The 26,757-nt window shown below is 41.1% G+C and overlaps 11 protein-coding genes across 11 annotated transcripts; 4 read left to right on the top strand and 7 right to left on the bottom strand. All coding sequences in view use genetic code 12, as the record gives it.

The window, feature by feature from the left end:
* Positions 1-378: 378 nt before the first annotated feature.
* Positions 379-4,939, bottom strand: CDR3 (Opaque-specific ABC transporter CDR3). Its single transcript, XM_001384431.1, has one exon. The coding sequence runs from the start codon at positions 4,856-4,858 to the stop codon at positions 446-448; it is 4,413 nt and encodes a 1,470-aa protein (XP_001384468.1). The 5' UTR covers positions 4,859-4,939; the 3' UTR covers positions 379-445.
* Positions 4,940-7,598: 2,659 nt separating this feature from the next.
* PICST_58118 (predicted protein) lies at positions 7,599-10,235 on the top strand (the record flags this gene model as incomplete). The annotated part of the gene is made up of 1 exon (XM_001384082.1): positions 7,599-10,235. The coding sequence occupies one exon, from the start codon at positions 7,599-7,601 to the stop codon at positions 10,233-10,235; it is 2,637 nt and encodes an 878-aa protein (XP_001384119.2).
* A 1-nt stretch (position 10,236) lies between these two features.
* Positions 10,237-12,018, bottom strand: PICST_44610 (predicted protein; the record flags this gene model as incomplete). Its single annotated transcript, XM_001384432.1, has 1 exon — positions 10,237-12,018. One exon carries the CDS (start codon positions 12,016-12,018, stop codon positions 10,237-10,239), a length of 1,782 nt encoding a protein of 593 aa, XP_001384469.2.
* Positions 12,019-12,668: 650 nt separating this feature from the next.
* On the bottom strand, positions 12,669-13,079 carry PICST_31465 (predicted protein; the record flags this gene model as incomplete). The annotated part of the gene is made up of 1 exon (XM_001384433.1): positions 12,669-13,079. One exon carries the CDS (start codon positions 13,077-13,079, stop codon positions 12,669-12,671), a length of 411 nt encoding a protein of 136 aa, XP_001384470.1.
* Positions 13,080-13,965: 886 nt separating this feature from the next.
* On the top strand, positions 13,966-14,463 carry MFS41 (MFS transporter; the record flags this gene model as incomplete). Its single annotated transcript, XM_001384083.1, has 2 exons — positions 13,966-14,110; positions 14,135-14,463. Coding segments are annotated over 2 exons (474 nt in total), but the record flags the coding sequence as incomplete, so codon positions are not given.
* A 69-nt stretch (positions 14,464-14,532) lies between these two features.
* Positions 14,533-15,729, top strand: MFS42 (MFS transporter; the record flags this gene model as incomplete). The annotated part of the gene is made up of 1 exon (XM_001384084.1): positions 14,533-15,729. A coding segment is annotated over one exon (1,197 nt), but the record flags the coding sequence as incomplete, so codon positions are not given.
* A 581-nt stretch (positions 15,730-16,310) lies between these two features.
* PICST_45501 (predicted protein) lies at positions 16,311-17,528 on the bottom strand (the record flags this gene model as incomplete). Its single annotated transcript, XM_001384434.1, has 1 exon — positions 16,311-17,528. A coding segment is annotated over one exon (1,218 nt), but the record flags the coding sequence as incomplete, so codon positions are not given.
* Positions 17,529-18,485: 957 nt separating this feature from the next.
* On the bottom strand, positions 18,486-19,511 carry PICST_31468 (predicted protein; the record flags this gene model as incomplete). Its single annotated transcript, XM_001384435.1, has 1 exon — positions 18,486-19,511. One exon carries the CDS (start codon positions 19,509-19,511, stop codon positions 18,486-18,488), a length of 1,026 nt encoding a protein of 341 aa, XP_001384472.1.
* A 389-nt stretch (positions 19,512-19,900) lies between these two features.
* On the bottom strand, positions 19,901-21,280 carry PICST_45914 (predicted protein; the record flags this gene model as incomplete). The annotated part of the gene is made up of 1 exon (XM_001384436.1): positions 19,901-21,280. One exon carries the CDS (start codon positions 21,278-21,280, stop codon positions 19,901-19,903), a length of 1,380 nt encoding a protein of 459 aa, XP_001384473.1.
* Positions 21,281-21,683: 403 nt separating this feature from the next.
* PICST_31470 (predicted protein) lies at positions 21,684-22,727 on the top strand (the record flags this gene model as incomplete). The annotated part of the gene is made up of 1 exon (XM_001384085.1): positions 21,684-22,727. One exon carries the CDS (start codon positions 21,684-21,686, stop codon positions 22,725-22,727), a length of 1,044 nt encoding a protein of 347 aa, XP_001384122.2.
* Positions 22,728-22,798: 71 nt separating this feature from the next.
* On the bottom strand, positions 22,799-24,113 carry PICST_83509 (predicted protein; the record flags this gene model as incomplete). The annotated part of the gene is made up of 2 exons (XM_001384437.1): positions 22,799-23,709; positions 23,731-24,113. 2 exons carry the CDS (start codon positions 24,111-24,113, stop codon positions 23,178-23,180), a joined length of 915 nt encoding a protein of 304 aa, XP_001384474.1.
* Positions 24,114-26,757: the final 2,644 nt, after the last annotated feature.

A 26,757-nucleotide genomic window follows, 5' to 3' on the forward strand; every position in this document is an offset into this window, starting at 1 on the left:
TCAACAAAATGGCTTGTTCTCCTGATGTAATTTGTTGTATCACGTGATTTATTGCGCGTGTCACATCACGTGATGTGACAACCTTCTGATATATAGCTATGTTTCCATTGTCAATGACACCACTTCTTAGAACCCTTAAATAATACATGGCTCCTACTTCGGAATATTGCTGTTGTTAATATTTCTTTTGCAAAAAAAAGAGGTATTTAATTCTTATAATTAAGTTAGTTTGGAAGACAGAAGTAAACTATTCTGTGATTCTATATCAAAATCAAAGATAATTTCGTACGACAAATTTCAACTCCAAGTTTGGGTAAGTATAGACATAATGTGGAGAATAGACATTACGTTAAGTAGGTTATCCCATGCGCAGATCATAAGGTATTCGTAAATTACAATAAATATATCTATACAGACATAGACTTTTCGTATGTTAGAAAGGAAATCAGTGATTTGCCATGTTGAAGAATGACAAGAAACCGAAAGCCTTAGTTAAAATGCTAGGGTATGCTTGTTGTCTATTTCCTTTTGGAACTCTGGCCAACCAGTAAAGGAAGATAGTGCCGATAATGTTGAAACCAATGAATGAAACAAAGATTCCGATGTCACGGCCAACGGTAGAATATTTAATTCCCACTGTATCCAAATAGTCATTGGTGTTCTTGAGTAAACAGAATTTGCATTCTGTAGCCTCAGGGTCCAAAAGGGTACCACCGACAAAGGATTGGAATAGGGCCATGTATTGTCCACAGGTTTGGTTCCCTAAAGCAGAGAACTGCAAAAATTCGTTGGGAGCACAATTGATCTTGGAATCAGAAAGTCCAACTGAAAGAACTGCCGAAACCAAGTATGTGAATGGATTACATCTGTACATGAAAATCCAGAATCTAGGCATGACATTCTTGCTAGCCAATATACCACAGAATGTCATACTCATAGTGACACATAAGGAAACTAGGTTGGCCGCATTTTCCTTAACTTCGTTGAAAGAAATGCAAAGTTGGCCCAATGTCGAACTGTAGACAAACATAAGTGTCATTAGGCACCACATAAGAGCACCTCTTTGTGCCACTTGTCCTGTTGGAACGGCGTTGTTGTACATCCCCACAGGATAGTACCAACACAAGAATGCTAAAGTACCAGCAAAGATTTGAAATGGAAGCTCAACTGTGATTTGAGCTAAAATGAAGGCAACCCATGAGAAGGTTTTGGATGGTCTTTCCCTGGCTTCATACAATTCTCTTTGCGAAATAAATAATGGAAGATACTGTTGGACCATGGTAGTCATGATGAGGAACATTTGGAAAACCGAAAGCATCTGATTCTGTAAACCTTGAAGGGAGTTGTTGGACCTGAAGAAAGTAAATCCATTGTAGAGAGAAGCAATCACGGCAATACCCAACTTTGCGTAGATGTACGAAGGAGTACGCCAGTATTGTTCGAAGATTCTCCTGCAAACGATAAAGTATTGGGTAAAGATGGAACATGCATACGTCTTGTTTCTATCAGCATCTTCGATTCTGGGCTTGTTGCCCAATTCATTTTCCATTTCAGTCAATTCTCTCTGGACCTTACGGTATTCACTTGAACTTAACCAAATACGATGGTAATCTTGATTTGCAAACGAACCCGGAGCAGCGCCAATAATCTGCAACATCCATTCGGCAGGATTTGCACTTCTAGGACATTTAGGTGCTCCATGGCTCTCAAAGTAACTGATTAAGCTGGAACAATTCTTACCAAAGTCTCCAAAGTAAACTGTTTGACCTCCTTCCTTCAAAAACAAAAGTCTATCAAACTGTTGCAACAAGATAGCAGAAGGCTGATGGATAGTACACAATATAGCTTGTCCATGATCGGCCAACTTTCTGATCAATCGACAAATGGACCATGCAGTCTGGGAGTCTAAACCTGAAGTTGGTTCATCCAAAAAGAGCAACAACTTTGGTTTGGCCACCAATTCCACGGCAATGGTTAATCTCTTTCTCTGTTCAATGTTCAAACCTTCGCCAGTAATACCAACAACGGCATCTGCATACTTTTCCATTTCCATTAAGTGGATGACATTTTCAACATAGTCATTCTTTTCTTGCTTGGAGACGGAGGATGGCTGTCTCAAGTAGGCTGAAAATCTGAGCGCTTCTCTTACAGTCGACGTTTGCAAATGTAAATCTTGTTGTTGAACATATCCAATATCTCTTTGGAATGAACTTTCCAAGGGACCACCGTTGACCATACGAATGCCTGAAGTAACCACTCCAGTAGTCAATCTGTCACTGAGTGCGTTTAATAAAGTAGTCTTACCAGCACCGGAAGCACCCATTAAAGCTGTGACTTGGCCCGGTTTAACCCAGCCATCAACATTATTAAGAATTGTTCTCTCTTCTCCCTTTATATTGAGGGTATAAGTCAAGTTTCTCCAATGGAAGATGTCAGCAGTTTCAAGAAGTTTTGTTTCCATGAAACTATCTTTAGAAGACCTTCTGTCGTCATCCAATTCGGTGCTTTTCAATTTCTCCAAGCTTCCAGTTTCAATATCTCTTTTTCTTCTGAGTCTGCGGAGTCTTTCTCTCGTCTTTCTCTGGAAAACAAGGATTTCTCCCTTTTGCACAGCTGCCTTGCTTCTTTCAACTATAAAGATATAGGTGAGCAAGAAGAAAATCACAAAAGCAATCAAGATACCAAAATTTCTCCATCTGTGGACCCAGAAGTACCGGTATGAAAGGGCAATAAATTTGTCGCCATTGACTACGTTAGAACCTCTAACGGCTCCAACAGAAGCACAAGTGACTGAATCGCCTGTGGTTGGATATCCCGGACCAGCCGGAACAAAATCAGAACAAGGGAAATCACGATTGTGGAATTCGTTAGAGATAAGAGCATCAAACACATAAGCCAAAGGATTGATCCAACTCATCCAACGGCACCAGGCATGCATATATGGGGTTGGAATAACGAATCCTGTGAAGGTAGTCAATCCAAATAATAAGATGGCCGCCGGAGTCATAGCTTGCGAGATCGATTTAGTTGCAGCTCCGAACGTTCTGAAGATATGGGACATCGACAAGGTAGCAAGGAAACTCATCAAGAGATAGAAAAAGAAGTGGCCGGCATTTCTTCTGAAGTTGACCATATAATAGAGAATCGTGTTGAAACTAACACACGTCAATATCTTGATGGGCATTTCTGTAATGATAGATGCAAGCGCGTCAGCTGAAGGTCTGTAAAGGGCATAATTCTTGTGCTTTTCCACGATGGGTCTGGCTTCGTAGAGAGAAAACACTTCCAAGATAGAAGCGTAGGCATTGAACATAACAGCAAAGAACATGACCGAACCTCTAAGGTAAAACGAACTGGTATCATTGTGCAATTGGAAGAATACTGAACCGATAATGAGACCCATTACCGTATTCCCAAAGAAGGTGACAATCGTGAGCGAAGGATCTCCCAAGGTTCTTTTCCAGTTTCTGAGCATGATATACTTGACTTGCATTGAGAACGAACTGGTGTAGGGCGATTTCTTGCTGGCTCTGCTAGCCTGTTTGGCGTGGTGAGAGTCCAAAAGTCTGTGTTTAGCGTCCTTTTTCTTTTGCGTCTTAACCAAATAGGTGTCGATGTCAAGGATTAATTGGGCCCTTTCTGGAGAACTTTGCCAGAAGTCGTAGAACTCTTCTGGGGTACGAGGAACAACTTTTTCGTATCCGGCTCTGATGATTCTTTCGTTGGGATTGGTGATGGAGGTTAAGAAATCCGGGGTGGTTTGTCTCTGGGGACACTCAAAGCCCATTTTCAAAAAGTACTTCTTAGCTGCCTGACTTGGCCCAAAGTAGATCTGGTAACCTTCGTACAAGAGAAGGACTTTGTCAAATAAATTGAATGCGTCTTGTGGACATTGGTAGATGGCGATAAGAGGAGTTTCGTTCATGATCATGGCTGAGGTCTTCAACGAGGTAATGAACTCAAGAGCAGTGGCAGAATCCAATCCTCTGGTGGAATTGTCCCAACAGTGAAGACGGGCATTAACCAAAGCCACTTCTGCAATCGAAACTCTTTTACGTTCACCTCCAGAGACTCCACGAATGAAGTCGTTACCAACTTTGGTATTTCTGGTATGCGAAAGTCCATACGTGGCCATAACCACATCGGACATGTGTCTTGCGTAGGCTTCACGAGATACACCCTGGGGTCTGTTTCTCGGAGTCTTTAATAGGGCTGCGAAATCTAACGTTTCACCTACAGTAAGATGTGGGAAGTGTGTCTCAGTCTCTGCGCAATAGACGACTTCACCTCTCAAGTTATTCTTGATTTCCTTGGGAGTAAGACCATCGTAAGAAAGCACTGATTCCTTTGCTACATTGAAACCATATGTATGTTGGGAAATGGTTTTCAAGAAAGTCGAACAACCAGCGCCGGGCCTTCCCAACACTACTGTGACTTCACCAGGCTTGATAAGGCCATCCATGGGCTTAAGAATGTCAAATAAATTATCAGGGTTCTCTTTGCGCACAGACTGCAACATGCCAGATACGGACTTACGCAAGGCATTGGAGAGCGTCGTTTGGTAGTCATACTCTGCTAAATTTCCGTACACTCTTAGGTTTTTGAAAGCTACACCTAAACTAGAGGGCTTGTAGTAGTCGTAGTCGGAATCGATGAGTCTTCTCATATTCTGGATCCACCTACGAGAGCTGAACATGGCCGAGTCTGGATCCAAGGTTGGATCTATGGAGTCGAATACTGCACGCTGGCCCGGAATATGGCCAACGACGGAAGCATCGTATTCTTCGCCGGTTAGGGTCTCAGCACTGCTGCTTGCAGAGCTTTCCTTGTTCAAGGTGAATCTGGGTTGCGGGCCCATTTCCCTGGCCAAGCTGTGAATTCTTTCTTCCGCATCGTTGTTGAATCCCAGATAATGATAATCATAGTTGTGAGAAAAACGTTCCCGTTCCGAGGGGTGAACGATACGCATGGTTTGTGGAAGCAGGGATCACCTAGTATTGCAGTTGAATGCTACCGACAACCAGCTCTGTGAAGATGGTGACTATTAAAGGGTATTAAGGGTATTTGATAGAAAAAAAAGGCTTTTGAGGCTTTTTCCTGGGATGCTAAAATTATTTATATAACTACACTCTTCAAATCATCTCATTTAAGGTCCGTAATATTTTTTCGGTGTGGGTATGTATATGACATGCGCTCGTTCTAACTTGAAATAATACGGATGAAAAAAAAAATACCCCACTCACACACAAAAGAAAATATCCATGAAAATGGTGCCAATGAACTCTTTATGGATAAACTTTTCCTTAGATCTTTCCTATTGTTCACATTCGTCTGTCGTGCATTCCCATCTTGAAATGTCTGCACTACTGTTGACTACTTAGGAAACACGAGCAGTACACACAGGGAGTATGTGCCGGTTGTGCTTGATTGTACATATTGTTTCTGCCAATAGCGTCTAATCCTCGAGAAAATAGGTAAAAATTATGTTCTGAAGTTGCCACTCTTGCCAAAATAGTCTTCGACTTTGTCTACAAGATTTAGCACGTCGTTTCCGGCGCTTTCATGCCATCACTCACCATTCCGTGCGTATTGAGGTGACAATCCAAGTCGGGGACCCGTGGCTGCAGCTTAAGATTAGTATGAAAAGACCAGGTCCTTACTTCGAAGGGCATCAATGACTTAGTTACAAATTGCACTGCAACTCAACTGAGATCGTCACACAGCCTTCAATAATTGGAGAACCTCCCCCCATAATTGCCTAGATGGAAATTCTTAGTAATTGTGAGAATTTCCTTATTAGAGGAAATGCCGCGCAGACGGCATCGTGTAATATTTTCCATGACAATATTTTCCAAATCAGGCATGCAATTAAAGTTTTAGACGTCTTGTGAAAAACAACTTTGCCTATTTGGGAAATTAGACATCTCGCAATAGAAAATATTTGCAACATACTAGAAATAGCAACAATTCCTCCTACTTCATTAGGTATCATCTTAGGGTGAACTGTCACAGCAATCTAGTCTAAACGATATCCGTCTCCTCCAATACCGTTTAAAGTTGTATGAGAGCTGGAAGATAATGGCTTTCCGCCACCTTAAACGGCCTCTTCAGCCACCATAGACTCCAGTTTTAGCCCTCGCTTCCATACTCAGGCTCCAGTTTTTGGAACAATCTGGGCAAAAGTGTGCAAGACGATTGAAATACGGTTGAAAACGGTTGAAGCTGTTGACAGCTGTACGCTCTAACGTTTTTCATACTTCTTTGGAACTTTTTGACGAGGCCCGGGCCCTATTGAAGAGTGCACAATTTTCATTGTTGCTAATGGTGGCATGAGTAACTGGGATCAGCAAGACTCTTGCCAGACTAACCTCCTGAGCTACTTTGACGTTGGTAGAGCAAAAAAATGCGCAAACCCGGAATCGAACCGGGGGCCCAACGATGGCAACGTTGGATTTTACCACTAAACCATTTGCGCATGAAAATCTCCGCGACGGGGAATTGAACCCCGGTCTACCACGCGACAAGCGGTAATTCTAGCCACTAAACTATCACGGACTTTCTTGCGACTTCAAGAGTTCCACTTTTCCGAGAAGATTAAAAATCACGTGAATGATCACGTGCCAGTGAATTTTTTCACTTATTGCCGATTTTTACTGGTCTTAAGGGTAATCAGTAGGCTTTTATCTCAGAATTATCTCCAATCTTAAGTATGGATTAGGTGAAGACTACTACTATGTAAGAAATAGGACTTTGATTGCAATGCATTTCTTTTTCGTTAAAAATTATTTTCAACATAGTCCGGCATATCTAAACCATTGCTAAATGCCATTGCTAAGAATCTATTTAAGGACATCACTTAGGTATTATGTAACAGCAACTTGGAGTTATAACCTTGTATGTCCTCCAAACACAAGTGAACGTGAAGAAAATTATACTAGGTATTGAATGGGTTGAATTTATTCCACTGCACTCTTCTCCCAAAACAATCTTCCAGATTTTGCACCCATACTCTCCCCAATTCAGTGACTAGTGAAACACTAAAAACAGTCGCATACAATCAAACTTCTTCTAACGTGAGTGAAAACGTATCCTATTTTGAATTGCTCTCCATATGTTGCACCCCTTAGACATAATTCTTACTTACTTAGGAATGTTGGTAATAATATGTAGTATATTCAAAGAATCGTATTTCATTTGATAATGTTCTACATACGTATATGATAACATATGTATCTGATAACAATTTTATTGTAATTATATCTTATTTGTTATTTTTCCAGTAGGTGCTTAATTTAAAGTTTCGTTCTCTTTTGGGAGATATATGCCAATATATAGATAAATTTTATTTAATTAGCAAACATTTGGAGAAATCTATTTAATTCTTCGGCAACAGAAAATGTACTCTTCCTAGATTCAACTAACATTATCAACAAGTAGAAACACACTAATGTGAAATTATATATAATTGATCACAGCGAGTAGCCTGTCCTAGTTGGGCGCAAAGAGATCAAATTTAATCAACCCTCTTGAAGTTGCGAAAAATTAAGTTCATCCTCAGCGCCTAATAATATCTGAATAGTCCACACCAGAAAGCCCAAATGCTGACTCTCTCAACTGAAGAAGACTATGACTATTCTGACCTAACAAACTCATATATGGGAATTTTTAATACAAAAGCGTTTGAAAGGTTTCTCAGTACCACCCAAACAGGATATGCCCATACAAGCTCTGGAATCGACTTAAACCTACTACTAAAGACTCTAATCACTTCATTATGTATATGTACTATTCAATTGACCGTTTTTTGTTTTTTTCGATCTACGTTGAAGATAGTCTACCAACCAAGATGCTTCTGTGTTCCTGTTAACGAAAGAATGGATCCACTCCCTAGAGGTTTTCTTTCCTGGGTGTTACCGACAATGAAGTCTAACATGCACTTTTACCTATCTATGGGTTTGGATACTTATTTCTTCGTCAGATTCATCAACGTTTTACTATTATACTTTATCTTTATTGGAACTCTGAATATGATAATATTACTACCTATCAACTGGACAGGAAGTGACCAATTTTATCAAGCTCCAGGCTTAGATCGACTTAGTCTTTCAAACATTGCCAGTTCCAAGGTGAGTAGATTGAATTCTCACTTCTTAATGGGTTTGGTTACGATAGGCACTCTCCACTGCTTAATAATCTACGAACTTCTGAGCTTTGTTTCTATAAGACAGTCCTACTTATTGTCTCCAAACCACAGAGAATCTGCACAAGGAAAAATGCTTTTGATATCTAATTGCCCACATCAACTTCTAGAGGAGGAAGTATTGAGTAGTGTTTTTGGATTCATTCCTGGTGGAATTAAGAAAGTTTGGTTTGTTCATGATTTCAAAGATATTTCTAGAGAAGTTCAAAAGGCTAGAAGTGCTCTAGATACATTAGAAAAGGCTCAAATTTTGTATTTGAAAAAGTCCTATCGGTGCCAATTTCCGAGAAAGAAATGGTTGCGAAATTATTTTTCTGACAAGATTGAAGACATAACCGACCACCTAAGCGAAGATGAATACCATCATTCGTTGGAACCACAATTTTATCCAGCAATCTCCATGACCATCTTTTTCCCAATAATAAATAGATCAGTTGAGTTAAAACTACCTGGTTTTCTCAGATTCTTCGCATTTCAAGACAAAATTTCAATGACCACTTGGTCCGCGAAACAACTCGACATCAGCCTTAAAGCGATTGATGCGCAGAAGCAACTAATGAACGAGGGAAGGCTAACAAAGCATACCAAATTATTCGTTCAGTTTAACACACAAGAGGGGGCATATATAGCTCACCAATGTTTACTTTCAAGGAACCAGGGAGATCTTGATCTGAGTTTAGTAGAAGTTCATGCTGGTGATATAAAGTGGAACAATTTATCCAGGAACAACTCCTACACATCTTTAGTTGAAAAGTACATTGTCAATCTTGCTTTCATTTGTATTATAATACTTTACGTTGTTCCAGTCTCATTTATTGGGCTCTTTTCGCAGATCCCCTTCTTGGTTCAGTTGATGCCATTTCTAGCCTGGATATACAAATTTCCCGAAGAAGTGAGAGAAACAATCTCTAGTTTCTTACCTTCAATTCTATTAACAATACTTACTGAAATAGTCATGGTAACCTTTAGATACTTGACAAAGTTTAAGGGAATCCTATCAGGGGCCGAACTTGAATTAGATCTACAGAGGTGGCACTTCTCTTTCCTCTTTGTCCAGCAGTTTCTTGTTGTGACAATTCTGTCCAGTATAACTGTCATTTTCAAGCAAATATTGGACCAGCCAACTTCGATTCCCATATTATTGGCGACAAACCTTCCTAAGGGTGCAAACTTTTTCTTCCAGTTTTTTGCATTGAAAGCCTTTGCTTTCTGTGGAGCCAATTTCATGAGAGCAGAACTGCTTATATTTCATTATTTGACTTCCAAGCTTCGGGATATAACTCCAAGACAAAAGTTTCATTCACTAACCGGATTGCCTAAGATTAAATGGGGTACTGTGTATCCCGTCTTCTCTGTCTATGCTTGTATTGGAATTACATACTCCATCATATCTCCCTTGATCTCAATTTTTATAATATTCATATTAATGTTGATATTGTTGTACTACAAGTATGCTTTGAAGTACATTTATAGTCATATCAACGAATCAGAAACACAAGGGAGATTGTACCCCATTGCATTATTGCATTTATATACGGGGATGTATTGTCTTGAGTGTTGTCTTATTGGAATCTTCTTTCTACTGAAAGACGAAGATGGAAATTCACCAATGAAAGTTCATGGATGGATAATGATATTGGTATTATTGATTACAATTTTCGGCCATCAAACGATTTTTAATCGGTTTGTTAAACATTTCTCTTATTTGCCAATTCTTTCTGACTTCAAGAATAAAGAGATTAATACCACTGAAAAGAACAACAGCAACTGCGTGGTTGGCGAAGTTGCAAACTTTAAATCAACAGATGGCGATGATCACGAACTTCTTTATCTTCATCCGGCATTTAAATTTGAAGACCCAAAATTATGGCTACCTTCTGATCCACTAGGTATCTGCTTAAATCTCATTCAGCATATTGAACATCTTGTTCCCGGTCTTCAAGGTGGTACGACCAAAGGAGCATCCGTAATATTCGACAACACGTATCGCAAAGTCAAAATAAGAGTAACGGAAGCACCCCCAGATTATAAATAGTTTATTCGTGGGCTCCATAGTAATATTCTAATTTTCTTTTTATCCTGAGACGTTTTAAGAGACCTTGCCAGTTAGCTAATGCTATCCTATTTCTCTCTGTGAGTTCTAAACTGTGTTGTGATATTCGGCCATAGAGCCAGATCTTTTTAGCAATGACAGCTTGCTCGTTTAAAACTATAACGCCCTTCTTAACCGGGATTGCCAGACCAGCTTTAGATGTGAAGTTGAAGCCAGTGACAACAGGCACATATTGAACTTCAATATCTACCGGAACCTTTAGCTTTCCTGACTTATAGGCTGATAATATAGACTCGATGAAATTCAATTTTATCCAACAACATCCATCTGGAATCATACATTCTCTGAAGATTTCTAAATTTCCAAAACGATTTCGAGGTAAATTAGGTTTACCATTAGAATCAATAAATATTTTCATCTTAATATAAGAACACGTTTGGTTAAAGCTGTACAACTTGGTTTCATTAAGCGAATGCTGGTTGTTCATTATATTGAAATTGAAGATTCTCTTGTTCGCAATGGTACGAGGTGGAAGCAGTTTTGTTACTTTTATAGGAAACTTTGCTTGTTCTGGTTGGATTGATCTGCCTAAAAATTTCCATTGTTTTTCTGACTTCCCCACAATTACGTGATTCTTAAAGTAGATGGACTCCTTCTTATTGTCAAGAGAGATACTCGAAAGAGGAACACTGGAACTTTCGATAACTTCGTTATAACGCAAGGTTGATTCAGTTACAAGGTTAGGGTTTCTCTTCAACGCACTCCAGGTAGTGGGAATATTGTAGTTCGTCAAGGCGACCTCCTTGAGACAATCAAGTTCGCTATTGTCTTCTGAGGTATATTCGTGGTTATGACTCAAATGCCTCAATATAGAGTGGAACAAAAGTGCAGTTCTTCCTTGCTGAATCCGAAGATCCAACTTGTTAAACCATCGAAACGATACGTCTTGCATGTATCTGGAACTGACATCCATCACGAGGTTGTCATTGCTATAACTTACAACATAGTGCATAGTCATTTGGTTGAACTGATCTGCAACGGGATAGAACATATCCGTATAATATGAAGACAATGTATCCCGCTTCACCTTCTCATGTACAAACCTCTTTAGACGTGAAAGCCTTTTTTCTTCATCATGGAAACATGATGTTTCTATGACGATTATTTCAGAAGGATCCAAAGGGTTCACTACCTCGGTCCAAAAGTAAGGGTAGAGCAAATCGTTATCTTTGTTTCTCTCAAGCTTTTCGAAATCGACCTTGGGCTGCATCTTTGCATCTTTAGATTTTGGCAATGTCGGTATAGAAAAGATGAGTCTCAGTTCAAATCCCAATGATCTCAATATAGCTGTAAATATCTGAGCTCCCGTATCTCGATTGTGTTTGAACTTCTTGATAACGGATAGGAAGTCTTTGATATTAGATATAGATGGAGCCCGTTTCGGACTGTACTTGTCCAGTTCGCCTAGTTTCAGCTCAGGGATATAACCTAACACTCTCATACCGTTTGAGTCAAATTTGTAGTTTTTACGAAACCACTTGATGAGATACTTCAAAATGTAGATGAATTGCTTGTCTTGCTCCAAATATACGCTCGGTTCTAGTGATTCAATGCCATTATTTCGTATTCGTTTCATTGCTTTGGAGAATTTCTTAACAGGACCATCCATTAGTGAATCTGGAAGCAATTTCCTAAGTGTCTTGTGCACCTTTTTGTTAGAAAGCCATTGATTTCTATTGTATCCATGAACAATGTAGACTACCATGGCCAAGTAGTGAATGGCTCTCTTGCGTTGTTTTTCGTGAATGAACTTGCGAAGATCTCGCTTCTTGAACTGTTGAACCTGTTTATCATCTTGAATAGCGATGTTGAACTCATTTGGCCGAGCTTCCAAAGTTTGTGCCAATGCAGTAGATTCTTTCACTCCTTCTATTGGAACTTCATCCCAATCACTGATATCGTCATCCAAGATGTCCAATTCTTCTTCATTTTCTTCTTCTTCTTCGTCTTCTTCATTATAGCCAAAGGCATTGCTCCAGAGACCTTGCTTTCTTCTCTTGGAGTCCGGCTCGAAGTCAGACTCAGAATCATTATCTACAAATAGCCCATTCTCCATGGTGTGAAGAAAGTATTAAGATGAGATGCGCATTTTTTCAGTCTTCTACATAAATAATGGAAGATCTGGGGTAGACCTACAAATGTAGAACAACACAATTACTGACAAAAGTTTGACATAGAAATTACTACTAACCCTACCAATACTACGAATGTGAACATCTATAAAGGCACTTAATCTATGCGTGAATAGAATCTAATATACAAGGAACGCGTACTTACTTTTGTTAGCGACGCGCTCAAGAACGATTGGACGTCCACAGCTGATCATGATTTCGATGTTACTCTTTCCCATAGATTTTAGTCTGTGTGAAGAATATCGGCTACATCCTGCTGTTCATTTATAAGACGCCATTGGTTGTACTTATCTGCTGGAACGTCGTGGCCGTATATGGTGATGGTTTCGAACTTCGCAGTTGGGGAATATGTAGACACAGTTTTAATGTTATCACCACTTCCATCGTCAGCCATTTCTGGGTCATGCACCAATGTCTCTGATTTGTTAATGATATATCCAGTGTGATTCTTGAGGGTAATCTCAGTCCCGACGAGTTTGCAACCTCTGAAGTAGGCGTTGGTGTTCCCATCCTCCTGTGTTTTTGAAGGAGTGAAATATTCATTAGTTTTGGCAGGACCCGAATATTGGATGTGCATTGGAACCAAGTTCGCTATGACATTCGGAACCTCTGAAATGGATATCGTATTGCTCATTAGGATATTATGCTATAGGCCTCTGTGACTGTTGTATAACAGTTTACAATTCGGATTAAACAAGGAAAAGAATCTCTATTTAGTGAAAAAATATCTTATGCATACCGCCCTAAGCGAAAACCAACTCAACTTATAGAGCTTTAAGCACTATGTACAGGACCACAATAGTTTATGGCTTGCAAGCAATTGACTAGGGTCAGCTCGGCCGAGTTTATCAGTTAATGTAGCCACCCAAGGAAGGCGGATTAGATGAGAACCGAAGATGGTCAGATGCAGACGATTCAAGTGCCGGGAGTTCCATAGACTACCACCTTCTAAAAGGATATCATATCTATCTATGGAATCTATGCACACCAGATTTTACAATCCAGCAAAGATAACTACTGAGATAGCAAAGATAGTGGCCAGTATTTATCACCGAACAACAGGTATAGTGTAAAATAGTAGGCTGGGCTTTTTGTCATGCAAAACTTTCGTCTCCAGACGTCCCGGAATTCTAATTGCTCTAATATTTTGCTTCCTGAGCCACAAAGGAATCGTTATCAAAATCCATTCTGACGCGGAATTATCAAACTGAGGCTCGCAGATTAGATTTTTCAGCGCTTAGAAATATAAGAGGACCTTTTCCCAGCGAGGATAACGTGCTGACGAAAAGATAAATTCTTCAAGCGGTGAAGTTTGAACAGTCTACTTCAGTGGAAAGGACCATTCCTTACACTACTAATCCTATCCAACTCTTATCCATAATTAGACCCATTATTCATTGTTCATAACTATTCCTCATAACCTCATAACCTAATTTAAGAAATTTCATTATCATATTCTTCAGGAATTTTCATATCCTTATTGAATTCTAACTTACATAAACTTCTCACACTTTTCAGACATGTCAAAAGATCACCACCATCCCCATCTCTTGCCCAACATCATCAAGGACTCATCGGCTGGTGGACCTGGGATTGTAGCGGGAGAATTAGCAGCTGAAGATGACGGCTTAATCAGCGACTCGCTCTTGGCTTCGCATTCGTATGGTGCTATTAAGACTGGAGAGGAAGTTATAGAAACTGTAGAGGCTGTACCAGAGGCAGATTCTAACGACGGATATGCTCTTCCCAAGGCACAATTGCTAACCGTAGTCTCGTCGCTTTTCATGGCAGCGTTTTTGGCTGCGCTAGATGGAACCGTAGTGACGACGTTATTGACGCTTATCGCTTCGGACTTGAACGCTATCGGCAACATCTCGTGGATCGCTACGGCTTACTTATTGTCGTGTTCAGCCTTCCAACCGTTGTTCGGAAAGCTTTCAGACATCTTCGGCCGAAAGTCGTTGTTGCTCTTATGCACAGCCTTTTTCGCCGTGGGGTGCATGATTTGCGTCACCGACTCGTTGTTCTGGTTGGTGATCGGGAGATTCGTTACGGGCTGGGGAGGTGCCGGATTAACCTCGCTAGGAACCATCACTATGTCAGACTTGATCCCCTTGAGAGACCGAGGCTTCTACCAGGGCTTGGCGAATGTATTCTTTGGATTAGGCTCTGCTTCCGGAGGTATCATCGGTGGATTGGTAGCTGACCATTTGGGCTGGAAATATGTTTTCATCTTACAAGTGCCTTTGGCTGTGATAGTAGGTCTTGCGCTCTACTGGAACCTCAACTTACCCCCTGGCTCTCCCGGTTTGGGAGCACACGGTGAGGATATCAAACAGAAGTTAAAGAGAGTCGACTTCTTGGGCTCATTCTTTTTGGTCAGCTCCCTTATGTGTGTGTTGATAGCGGCTTCCTTAGGAGGTAAAGAGATTTCCTATTCGTCCAAGTCGTTTATCGGTTTGTGCACAGCTTCGGCTCTCTTGTTGGGTGGCTTTATATATACCGAAGCTTATATTTCTGCTGAGCCTATCATCCCTATTGAGTTGTTAGGAAACAGAACTGTGTTATCATCTTCTTTGGCAAACTGGTTCTACACAATGGGAGTGTTTTCCTACCTCTTCTACGTTCCAGTCTACTATACTTCGGTTATGGACTTGACAGCTACGCAAAACGGGCTGAGATTGATCCCAAATTTCTTTGGTGTATCCCTTGGTTCTATTGGAGCTGGTATCTACATGAAGAGAACTGGACGTTACTACAAGTTGACTGTTCTCGTTGGTATAATATCGATCTACGGTGTTCTCAAGATTTTCTTCATCAATCCAAACATCTCCTTATTTGAACAGTTTACATTGTTGTTGCCTTCTGGCTTGGGATACTCGTGTGTTTTGACAGTGACACTTTTGTCGTTGATTGCAGCTGTGCCTTCGAAGTACCAGGCATGTACTACTTCCATCCAGTACACTTTCAGATCGACTGGTTCGACTTTGGGAGTAGCTGTTGCCTCTGCTTTGTTCCAGAATGTCTTGAGATCCAACTTAACATCTAAGATCCATGCGTTGATCCCAGATGTCAACGAGGCAAACGAGATCATCACCAAGGCTTTGGCCAACACAAACTACACACATGAAGCCCCCGAAATTGTCAGAGCAGCCATCAGAGAATCGTATGCCTTGGGCTGTAAGGGTGCCTTTGCCGTAAGTGTGGTAACTGTATCTGTCGGATACTTTTCTTCGTTGTTCATGAGAGAACACAAGCTCCATACCAGTGTGAATAGAGATTAATGTGACTATAGATTAGTGAATAGACATTTGGTATTAGAATATTTATATATATAATCATGTGATTGAATGCAAAGTAGAAACCTTATCTATGGATCATTTTGATCTTCGGAAAGTCTCAAGTCTGGACTCGAGACTGTCATAAGGTTCTTGACATGGTATTTATGATTTCCACCAGTAGAAACCACCAAGTTGGCTCTTTCATAGGGCTCTGGTTGGGATTCGTCAGTCGACAGAACAACGGTGTACAACTTGATCGAGTGGTTGGGGTTGAACCGAGGAGCATTTCCATCGGCTGTATTCTCGTTTAGATTGAATTCGGATGTTGGTCGAGGAAGATGGGGCCTTTTGGTTCTGGCAAGAAGCTTAGGTGAAAACGAGGCAAGAACATCTGAACCAGAGATTCCAACATGAATAGGGAAATGGCCCTGTGGCTCAGCCTGAAAGTAGGGTGACGCAAAAGCAGAGACTGGGGCAGACATAGGATCTAACAAGGGGGATAAGATAGGAGAAAGGATTTCGTCTTCTCTGATAGCCTCCTCGATAGCCTCTTCTATAACCTCTTCTATAAGCTCGTTCTCTGAAGTGATGTTGATGTTGATGAGAATCACAGAGAGAAGAATACTGGATATTCCCAAGAAATACAGAAACCCTTTGGACGGAGCCTTTTCTCCGTTATTATGGATCAACAAGATAATATAATCGACACAGATTGTGATGGGTAGAGCAGAGGTCAACGACAACGACGTCACCAACGGACTTGTCAAGAGCATGGCAAGAATGGTAACGTAATCAGAAATCACTGAAAAGACTCCATTGATAATAACAGCGAACAAGATCGATTTGCTTGGAGGGACCGGCTCGAACTTCTCGATTCCAAGATAGTCTACGGCAAAAAGAAGCGGAATTCCAAGCAAAAACGTCATGACACCAACGTAGCCAAAGAGCTTTCTTTCGTTGGTAGACTTATTTCCTGTTCCGCACTTCACTTTCATTACTAGAAGGTAGAAGGCATACATCAAAGCTCCACAGATAGCAAAAGTGTTACCCAATCGTGGATTCTTGGGTACGAACTTGTTTCCTCCGTCTGACTCTTTGGAAGATTCGCTATAGTTTACGAGGAACACGCCTAGACAACTGACACAGACACAAACGGTTTTCTTGATGGTGAATTTGTCGATCTGAAGGTAGGCACCTATGAATAGAGTGAAGATAGAAGTAGTTGAGCCCAAAACCGTCTGGTTGGAAGCAGACGTGAATTGTAAGGCTTGCATGACAAAAATGTTATAGAGAAAGTAGATAACAGCCATTTCAAGCGACAATTGGGCTACTTCTCGAGCAGTCAACTCAACAGTAGCGTTCTTCTCCATCTCGTCTTTCATGAGTTTTTCCAACGAGCGTGACGCTTCATTATACGCAGCAGAAGACAGCAGAATCAACGGAGACGTTTCTTCGGTAGACGATGCAGTTTCTGGCAGTTGTTTCACTGACTTTAGTATTTTAATGAGGAATTGCATTCCATCGGGAACCAAGTTGAGTGTGAAACAAGATCCTGTTATCACAGCGAACATCCATGGTTTCCTGTATTCGTCGCCTTTGAGCACGGAATTGACAAGTTCTAGACCGATGACCCAGGTGCTGATAGCAATGAAGATGAAGAAGATCCCGAGACGAAAGTTTCTGATTTCTTGCTTGTTGATGATGTCGATGACTTCCACGGGATCACTGGTGAAGGTTGCGTCCTGATAGTGGAGACTTGATCTCGACAAGGGAGACTTGTGATGGAGTCGAGGAGATGTCATTGTCTATTCATAGACTAGACAGGTAGGCTATGGGATCTAGGCTACACGGTATATATGGTGAGATTTGTATGGTGGAATAGAGCAGTATTAGCAAAAAAATGGAGAATGAAACAGATGGAAATCGTTGATAGAAGATTGAGATTATGCGAACAAGCCGCTGCTTATTTGGGAAGATAAGAGCGGAAAGCAAGCGCCTTTACATTCCGCTTTTTGGCAGTCGCTCGTGTGCGCAACTCGCGGTCTATATCGAGTCTGTTTTATGGAGAAGGAAAGCAGATGTCACTCAAATGTTCTCTGCAGGGGTTGGCGGGGGATGCCGAAAGACGAAAAGGAGGAGCAGCGATTGACGATTCTAACCGGGATTGTAGATATTTTCATTTGGGAAAGAAACTTAAGCAACGACTCACTCATTTATTAATTAATTCATGTTCAAATATGTATTCTCTTGGACAGTTTTCGCAGCCACAAACACTTATTCAGTTAAAGCAAACATACAAATATATAAGATCTGAATTGCAATTGCAAATAGAAAAAAGTACTTATAAAGTCGGCATTCCTTATTCTCTGATACCAACATTCATAGTATAAGTTACTGGAAGCAATGTTTGTGACTTAAGTTAAGGTGTTCCAATTTTGAAGATTGCGGATGCATTTGTAAAATTGCTGCACTTTTGCAACCGCTCTTATGCTCATCAATCTCTAAGTTGCAAATGTAAAGTAAAGTCAGATCTGTCCACGACAGTATCATCCTTTCTTTGATGCTTATATCCAACAACAATCTGATTGCCAATTTCTGATGAGTATTGAGATTTAAGAAATCAAAAATAACATTACCAGGGATGAAAAGTGAGACAAGCTTCACTATACTATTATACTCTTCTTTTCTGCATTCATAGGTTAAACTCAAAGTAGATATCTTATTTGAACTACACACTGTCTATATTAATTATTGTACTTCTACTTCTTCCAGCCGTATGTTGCTGCAAGCCTACTGTCCAAATGCTCTTTAGCTGTGATGGCAACAGTATCCTTATTGGCTCCTCTTCCCTTGATACTTCTCACCACCTCACTAGGTACAGCCTCTAACAACGCCTCATCGTTAGGATGACTAAAGAATACAATCGAGTATCTATCCTGGCCGGTGGCTTGAACTTTGGCCGGAAACTTGACTCTGTGAATAGTTGACTTCAACAAACCAGCTGTCCAGTAACTTAATAAATCTCCAATATTAACTACAATAGGAGGGCCCATTCCTGGAAACTTTTCTGTATTAGCAGCTACAAAAGGAACCGCAACCCATTGCTTTGATACCGGTGAGTAGATCTCTAGTCCTTCCTGATTCTCCTGCTGGAATAATAATGTCACAGATCCATAATCGGTATGGGCACCAGCTCTGATCACAGCTTCTGGGTTCAAACTCTTTTGGCCTGGGTAATGCAAAAACCTGAAAGTAGAACCTGAGACTTTAGTGGCTTCATATCTTGAAGAAAACCAGTCTTCACCTTTGATTTCGTTGGAATCCTCTATTTTCAATCCAATAGCCAACAACTTCAAGATCTTCATCGACAAGGCATAGAACTTCTTTACAGTTGTGGTGATAATCGCCAACCTCTTGGGATCCTCCGTAAACCAGTCCGGAATCTCTTGGGATGATAAACCTGTCAAGAAGTTTAACAAACAGATATTGAGAGCTTCCTTGGGATCTCCCTTCTTCTGGCCCTTAGGATCCAAGTTCTCGCCTCCAAAGTCTGCGTATCCATGATTCATAGAGCCTATTGGATACTTTGACTTATAACTATGGGGTAACTCAAAGAATTCCTTAGAAAGTTGGAATACAGTATCTATTTCTTCCTGGCTGAACTCGTGACCTTCAACAAATAAGAACCCCTGGGACGTAGCGGCGTCATACAATTCTTCAGCAGTTGATTTATCAACTGAGGTGATATCTACAATCTTCAAAGGGTTTCCATCAATTTCAGCCATTGTGAATTAAACAAGACGATGGTTGGTATTACAACACTTGCACACGTACAAGTAGGAAAAAGCGAAATTGGCTATTTATATTCTTTCCAAAGCACTTATATAATACTTTTCATAGGAAAGAGCAGAATGGAAATTGTCTTATCTTCCAAAAACCGGGATGCCGGTTTAGAATTGCGCTCGCAACTTTTTCACTCAGCAGACAGGCCGGTCCGATCCTCGTACATATATAATAATACATCGAACAATATTAGTCTGCAAAAAGCGCAAAATTACTCATTAGCCAATCGAGTATTGCAAAATTTGACAATGTATTACCTCCAGTATTACACTATTACCATGATTATTGCATGTCTTATTGTATTGTCATTAGTATTGTCTATCTACAGTGTCTATTTGCGGAAAGCAACTTCTTCGGGCAACTCAAACGCTACACAGAACATAGGTTTGGTTGGTGCTACTCTTCTAACCAAGTGGAAGTTGAATTTCTCAAAGGGAATATCATAGTCAAGTATCTTTATAATCCTTTGACGCACACGTTCGTGTAAAACTTCCAAAGGTGGCTCTGGTTGTTCTTGAGGCGAGAATTTCTCGAAACAGTGGCAGTTTATCACAGGTAGCTTAAAGTCGGGATCGTTTTTCACAATCTTCTCTATTTCCGGATCTCTACTATACAAACCAACAAATTCATCTAAGAATGTCAACGCTGAATCTGGCAAGTTCATCACGTATTGACCGACATACTTGGGGATATTCACCTCGGCTACATGTTCTTCCCTTACAACACGCTTTTCGTTAGAAGCAGGATCTACTTTTCTTCTCTTCACAATCTTTGTTCTCTTGATAGCAGGAGATTCTTTGCTCCAGTCACGCAACAAATTGGGAGACTCCCTAATGAATTCACGTCCGTCCAAGTTGTAGGACTTTACAAAGTCTTCCGTGTGATTAATTTTGATGTTTTCTTGCAAGTATTTGTACGACTCTGGATTCAAGTCATTTGCCAAAACTACAACTTCTCTTTTTCCTGCTGGTACTGCAAAAGGCCCTACTCCAGCGAACACGTCTGCTACAACCTCATGCTGCTTGAAGGCATCGATGAGCCTTTCGTGCTCAGTATTCAATCTCGAGTTCCAGTACACTTTGCTGAAGTCAAATTTGAATCTACAGCCACTTTCGCTCTGCTCCACAAGTAAATCGTCCTTGCCGGCAAGAACATTCATCTTGAATGTTCTAAATTTGGTTGCAATAGAATCCACTTTGTCTACTACAGTCTCAACCTTGGCGTTCTTGTCGAGAATGACTTGACCTATTAACTTTCCATACGGCTTGAACTCATCTCGCAAGTTCAAATGGGCTACATGTCCAGCTTGTGCAAACCCAGTGGGTATTTCGTCTAGCAAATTCTCTGGCAAAACGGCACGCAAAATATCGTCAGCCTTCCAAAAGTCGTAGTCCAACTTCATGGTGTATGGCTTGACGACAATTGAATACTCCTTGATCTTTTCTTTGGTGATGTCACTCAAGTTGGATTCATAAGTCTGCAAATCGCCGATATCGGCTCGAAGAAGTACACCCTTGGAATCGCCCACTGGAACTATATGCTTGATTGAAGGCAAGTACAAAATATCTTTCTTGCAGCTTTTCACAAAACTGCCAAGATGCTTGGGATCAGGGAAGTGCGCCACAAGTAGTGAGACATCCTTCTGGAAGAAAGTACGGTCTAATTGGGTCATTTCCCTATTCACTGGAGGTCCGAATATATTGGTGCTCATCATGACTCTTCTGTCTGTCTTGTTGATCTTGTGGAAAGGTCTAAATGGAAGAAGCTGCTGTTTTTGCAGAGGAAACTTGAAGACACGAAGACCTGTAACAAGGCTTCTGAACATCAACAGAGATCGCAAAACCGTCAGTAAATTAGATAAACTTTGAAATAGGATAGAGAATTTTCAATCTGTCATAGTTAAGCCAGGTGCAGAGTGAAAAATTCCACGGGAGAAAATGTTCAGGGTCACGTGACTTTCATCGATGAGATGTCCATAGTTAAGGTATACAGTGAAATATTTCATTATTGAAACTTTGTCTATAACACATATATCCATACATATTATACCATTTGTATTTCTAGGTATACGAATTTTCGTATTTCTTATTCAATTATTCATACAAATTTCTACAATGAACGTCAGTGAGGTCATCTCCATCACCAAGCCTGTTGGACTTGACAATGACATAGATTCAGATGTTGAAATGTCAGATTCGGAAAACCAGGCTCAAGACTCGTTCAAGCAGTCTATAGTAACACCTGGGGAGTTGGTGACGGACGATCCCATCTGGATGAAAGGCCACGGGACGTATTTCCTCGAGGATAGGACATTTTCGTCTGTGGCTGGGAATATTCTGAGAGTGAATCGTTTGTTGAGTGTAATACCGTTAAAAGGCAGGTATCAGCCTGAGACCGGTGACCATATTGTAGGCAGAATCACAGAGGTAGGCAACAAAAGATGGAAGGTCGACATTGGAACTAAGCAGGACGCTGTTTTGATGTTGGGATCTGTCAATTTACCTGGAGGTGTATTAAGAAGAAAATCCGAGAGTGATGAATTGCAAATGAGAAACTTCTTGAAGGAGGGAGACTTGTTGAACGCAGAGGTACAGACAATTTTCAACAACGGCATTGCGTCGTTACATACGCGTTCATTAAAGTACGGAAAATTGAGAAACGGGATGTTCTTGAAGGTACCAAGCAGTTTGGTAATCAAGTCAAAGAATCACTCGTATGATTTGCCAGGAAATGTCAGTATAGTATTGGGAGTTAATGGCTATATCTGGCTCTACAAGACATCTACAGGCATCAACAGCGCTACTAACACTAGTGTTACATCTAATACCAACATGTTCCGGGCCTCTGTCGACACTACTGGTTCGTATGCTATCGGGCAGGGTTCGGTTTCTATTACTAGATTGGAAGAAGAAAGTTCGTGGGAAATTTACTCAGACAAAAACGATCCAAATATCTCCAACTCTGTACGTTCTAACATTACTCGATACAACAACGTCCTCCGGGCAATGAGCTTCTGCGAGTTGGGGATAACAGAACAGCGGATTATCATGGGCTATGAGGCTAGTTTGTCGTATTCGAATATAGGCAGTTTGATAGACAAGGAGTCGATGGAGAGCATTTGCCAGGATATCATAAATAACGAGAAGATGAGAGGTTAGGAGAGTAGAGTCGTACTTATAGTACGATAATAGCATATAGTGGTATATATTACAATGTATAATAGCATTTTAGAATATGGAACATAGATGATAGTACAAAATAGTGCCACGAATAAATAACATAGCATATTGCCATAGAATGTTGTATCAAACATATCATTTTATGAATCTACGAAAATAGCATATATTCATAGATTCTGAAGTAAGATATTATGAATCTATGATATTAGAATATGCTAATATGAGACACCTTCTCTCGTGCACACTAGACCTGATATTCTAACTAGTTATACAGGGTGTCTTTTATATAATAGACAAGATGCTAGCAATCATCGGAACGGTGGCTAGAGGTAACATTAACAAGATACCGAACCATGACGATTATGGAGTATGAAGAATTGAAATCAAGAATAAATAACGATTTGATTGTCTGAGGCTTTGCAATTGATATCACAACAACCTTCTTTTCTTCAAGTAGAACCGGAAGTAGATGGTCTGGGCCAATCCGAACAACACTATACATGAGATAAGGACGATAGAAACCGTGGTGTATGCACTGAAGATGTCTTCGTTGACATCTCGCAAGCGGAATTCAGCTTCCATCAAGTTCTGGAGAATCAATTCCGAGTTCTGCAAGTTGACAACGACATTGTCTAACTCGGTTTTGAGGAATTGAACTTCCTTTTCAAAGTCCTCCTGAGTGAACTCCTTTGATCCCGATGCATCGCCACCGTTACGTTTGATTTCCTGCTGCCTAAGCGAAAGGAAATATTGGGCAAAGTTGTTGTAGTTGGTCTGCTGGATAGTTTCCATGTTTTTGATGTCAACGTACAATTCTACGTCTCGCGATTCGGCATTGTACGACCATGACTTGTCGGCATACAAATTGTCAAAGCAGATATACACTAAAGACTTGCCTTTGTCGCTGTTGATCAACTCATTGTACTTATTCTTTTTGTGTTCCTTCTGCATGTCCACCTCGCTTTGCTCGTGGGCAGCAAACTTCATAATGTTGGACCGCTTGATCTGGTCAATGACACCGGCCTCGTTCTGGAAGTCGGAATTACGAGGATTGTTCAAGTTGGTGAACATAATGCTGATTTCGTTGGAAATGTCGCGCTCAAATCGCAACTTGTTGTTCTCGTCATCAAATACGTTTAGGTTCAACATCTGGGAAGCAACTTTAGTTCCACTTTTGACACGCACCAAAATGATGTCATCTTTCACTGTTTGGTAGCTGACGCAGTTGCGGAGATTCTCTCGTGACGAGTAGTTTTTCGTGTCGCCGCTTTTCACGGGCGGAACTGTGAGCCCTAGCGCTGCTACGGGCGTAGCTATCCAGAATAGAATGCTCATAAAGACGCTTAGTGTTAGCAAACGACTCATGGTGATGTATATATGACAGGAATGTTGTTGGTAAAATTAGGAACAGATATTAGGGGCACCAAATATGAGATGAGGTGTGATATGATATTGGATATGTTTTGAAGCTGGAATAGTGTGGAAATTCTGAAAAATGGTGCAAATTTGGATTTTGAAAAATCAAGTCCAGATGTGAGAACGAGAGTTATGATTGAAGTATTTCGAAGAATATGGATAACGATATCTGACGATCGTGGAATTATATACTGACAATGGTATGGAAACAGTGGGGTAACCGATGACTTTTGATGTTATCTTATGACACGACTTGCGGATTACGCTATGGTGTTATGATATGGTCTTCTCTTTATCAATTCTGTGTCTGAGCGACTTGGTGGAGGAAGGAAAGGAACGTGGCACCACGGACAACAGATAGCAATATCAGTTCCAACAGAACGACCAGTAGTGTACGACCGGCTGTAGAATGTCCAAGGGAGACTTTTAAGATTCAAAAACAGGCCCGAATTAGCACGCTGGATCTTCTTTAAATCTCACGATTCGACGCTTGTGGGAGTGAGCTGCAAAGTTGGATTCCGCCTGAGAAACACGCTGAGGCTCTAAGACAAACACGCTAACAAAACGTTACGAGTAAAATGCTCTCCCTGAAGAATATACAAACTTGCCACGAAAACAACGCAAAAGAAAAGGCACAATATTCCAAAGATTCACTGGATAAATTTATATAAAGTAAATTCTTCAATTAACCAAAGTGTAGCTAGAATTTTTTTTTTCTAGAGTATCTTATTTTTCTGTTATGTTTTCCCATTGGGGCGTCAAGAGTGCACGCAGACACGACATTGGCTTGCGAACGGCCGTATCTCACCGGAACTCGCTACACCCTGCCATGGCCGGAAGTGGACCACCGCCGCTTCTACCCAGCTGTACTTTCGGTCAGGCATCTCCATCTCTAGATAGACAGTTGCTGAGCCCACGACTTCCGGTGGGACCAGTCGCGTCCAAAGCGGAGACCGCCTTGGTCAAAGTGAACAGACACGGGACGAGCCTGGCTGAGTAGCAACTGCAAACGTCACCTGCTCAACATCCCACTCCATTCGCAATGGGGCCCTTTCACTTCCGTCTGGGTCCCGGTATTGTGCCTATGTACGAGTCTAGGCATCTGGCCAAAGTGTAGAAATTCCTGCCTAATCCGGATATCCGGGGGCAGCTCGAGGACCCACGAAGTGCCACTAATATATTTTTGGAACTAAAATAATTTATTACTGGTGTCTATATTATTATCAGCAATTTTTCAGTGGAGATTCTTCGCGATTGGCTCACAATCGTACCACCAATCACGAGGTCACCGCTGTATTGGGAGTGCTAACGTAGTATCTGAAGGTGGCTCAACCCTCGAGAACGGAGCCCGCTATTTTGTCAAGTCGGTGTCTCAAACCAGCGAATGTCTGGCTCGTTTGAGACATTCGGTCACGTGACTATTTCCCAGTTAGTCCACAGGGATCAGATCTTTCTTGCATTGGCTGGAAGCTACGGAACAACTTGTGAAGTCGGCCGTGTGCCCGCGAGCCCTTACTGGTTATGCTGAGATGGCAACTTGTAGAATTTACAGAGCATCTTTAATCGCTGAATTGAATCGCTGAATTGAATCGCTGAACACTCCGTCGCTGGTTTGGTTTCAGCTTTTGCTTCAGTTGCATTTTGCGAGAGGTGCGATTTCCGAGGGTACCACCACACCCTTCAATCTGCACGAAGTGGCAGCAGATTAACTACGAGATGGATGAACATTTACCGGAAAGGGGAGCCGTATTTGCCACGCTTTGAAGCTCTTCGAGACTATGCAGTTCCTTACAGGTTGTGGAATGGCGTATGATAATGTGGATTGTGTGGGAGTAGATTAGGGAATTGTAGGTTACGGTTTGGAGGTTCCATTTTATGGTGTAAACTACACTTTTCTTGCCGTAAATGTAATTTATTGCGATTGTAGTTTAGTGTAGGTAACTGTAGGCAATTGTAGATTAGTCTAAGTAATTGAAGATAACTGTAGTTTTCCATTGTGGTTTGCAGTTATGGTTTACAATTGTAGTTTGCTACGGTTCTCCTCCCTTTTCGTTAAAGTCAAGTTTTATCAGCCCGGAAATGGTCGTATTTCGGTAAGTCCAGTATGTAACTATTGCATGGTGCAGCATTTTTGTATGTACAAATTGTATGTATAGCACGCAAATTTGGCTGAATAATTTGGATGAGAATTTGGCGAATTGTGTCCAGAGTATTTTGTATCGCTTCGTTTTCTACGGTTGGGATCTTAACAAATAGAACGTCCATCTCTGGAGATCCAAAAACGGTCATATTCTTTCTGTCTTGTGATCCCAACTCCTGGCCCGGTTCTGTCGGCCATAATCTAATTCGACTTCCGTCCAGCTACTACCCACGTTGCCTGCCGCGTGTCAATTATTGTTGCTTCAAGGTGTGCATAATCTTGATAAGCTCACCCGACCAATAGCCTCAATGAAACAACTGGGCCGCGACGAGAATTTCTCCTATTTGGACAGTTGCCAAGTTGTGGTTGTAGTATACCGAGGTTTGGTCGGTCCTGGAATTCTTCGCTGGGAAACTGCTACCGTTGGGAGTTGGGAGATGTACAGTTCGCTTA

This window comes from Scheffersomyces stipitis, chromosome 4 (genome assembly GCF_000209165.1).
Source record: "Scheffersomyces stipitis CBS 6054 chromosome 4, complete sequence".
Classification (NCBI taxonomy): Eukaryota; Fungi; Ascomycota; class Pichiomycetes; order Serinales; family Debaryomycetaceae; genus Scheffersomyces; species Scheffersomyces stipitis.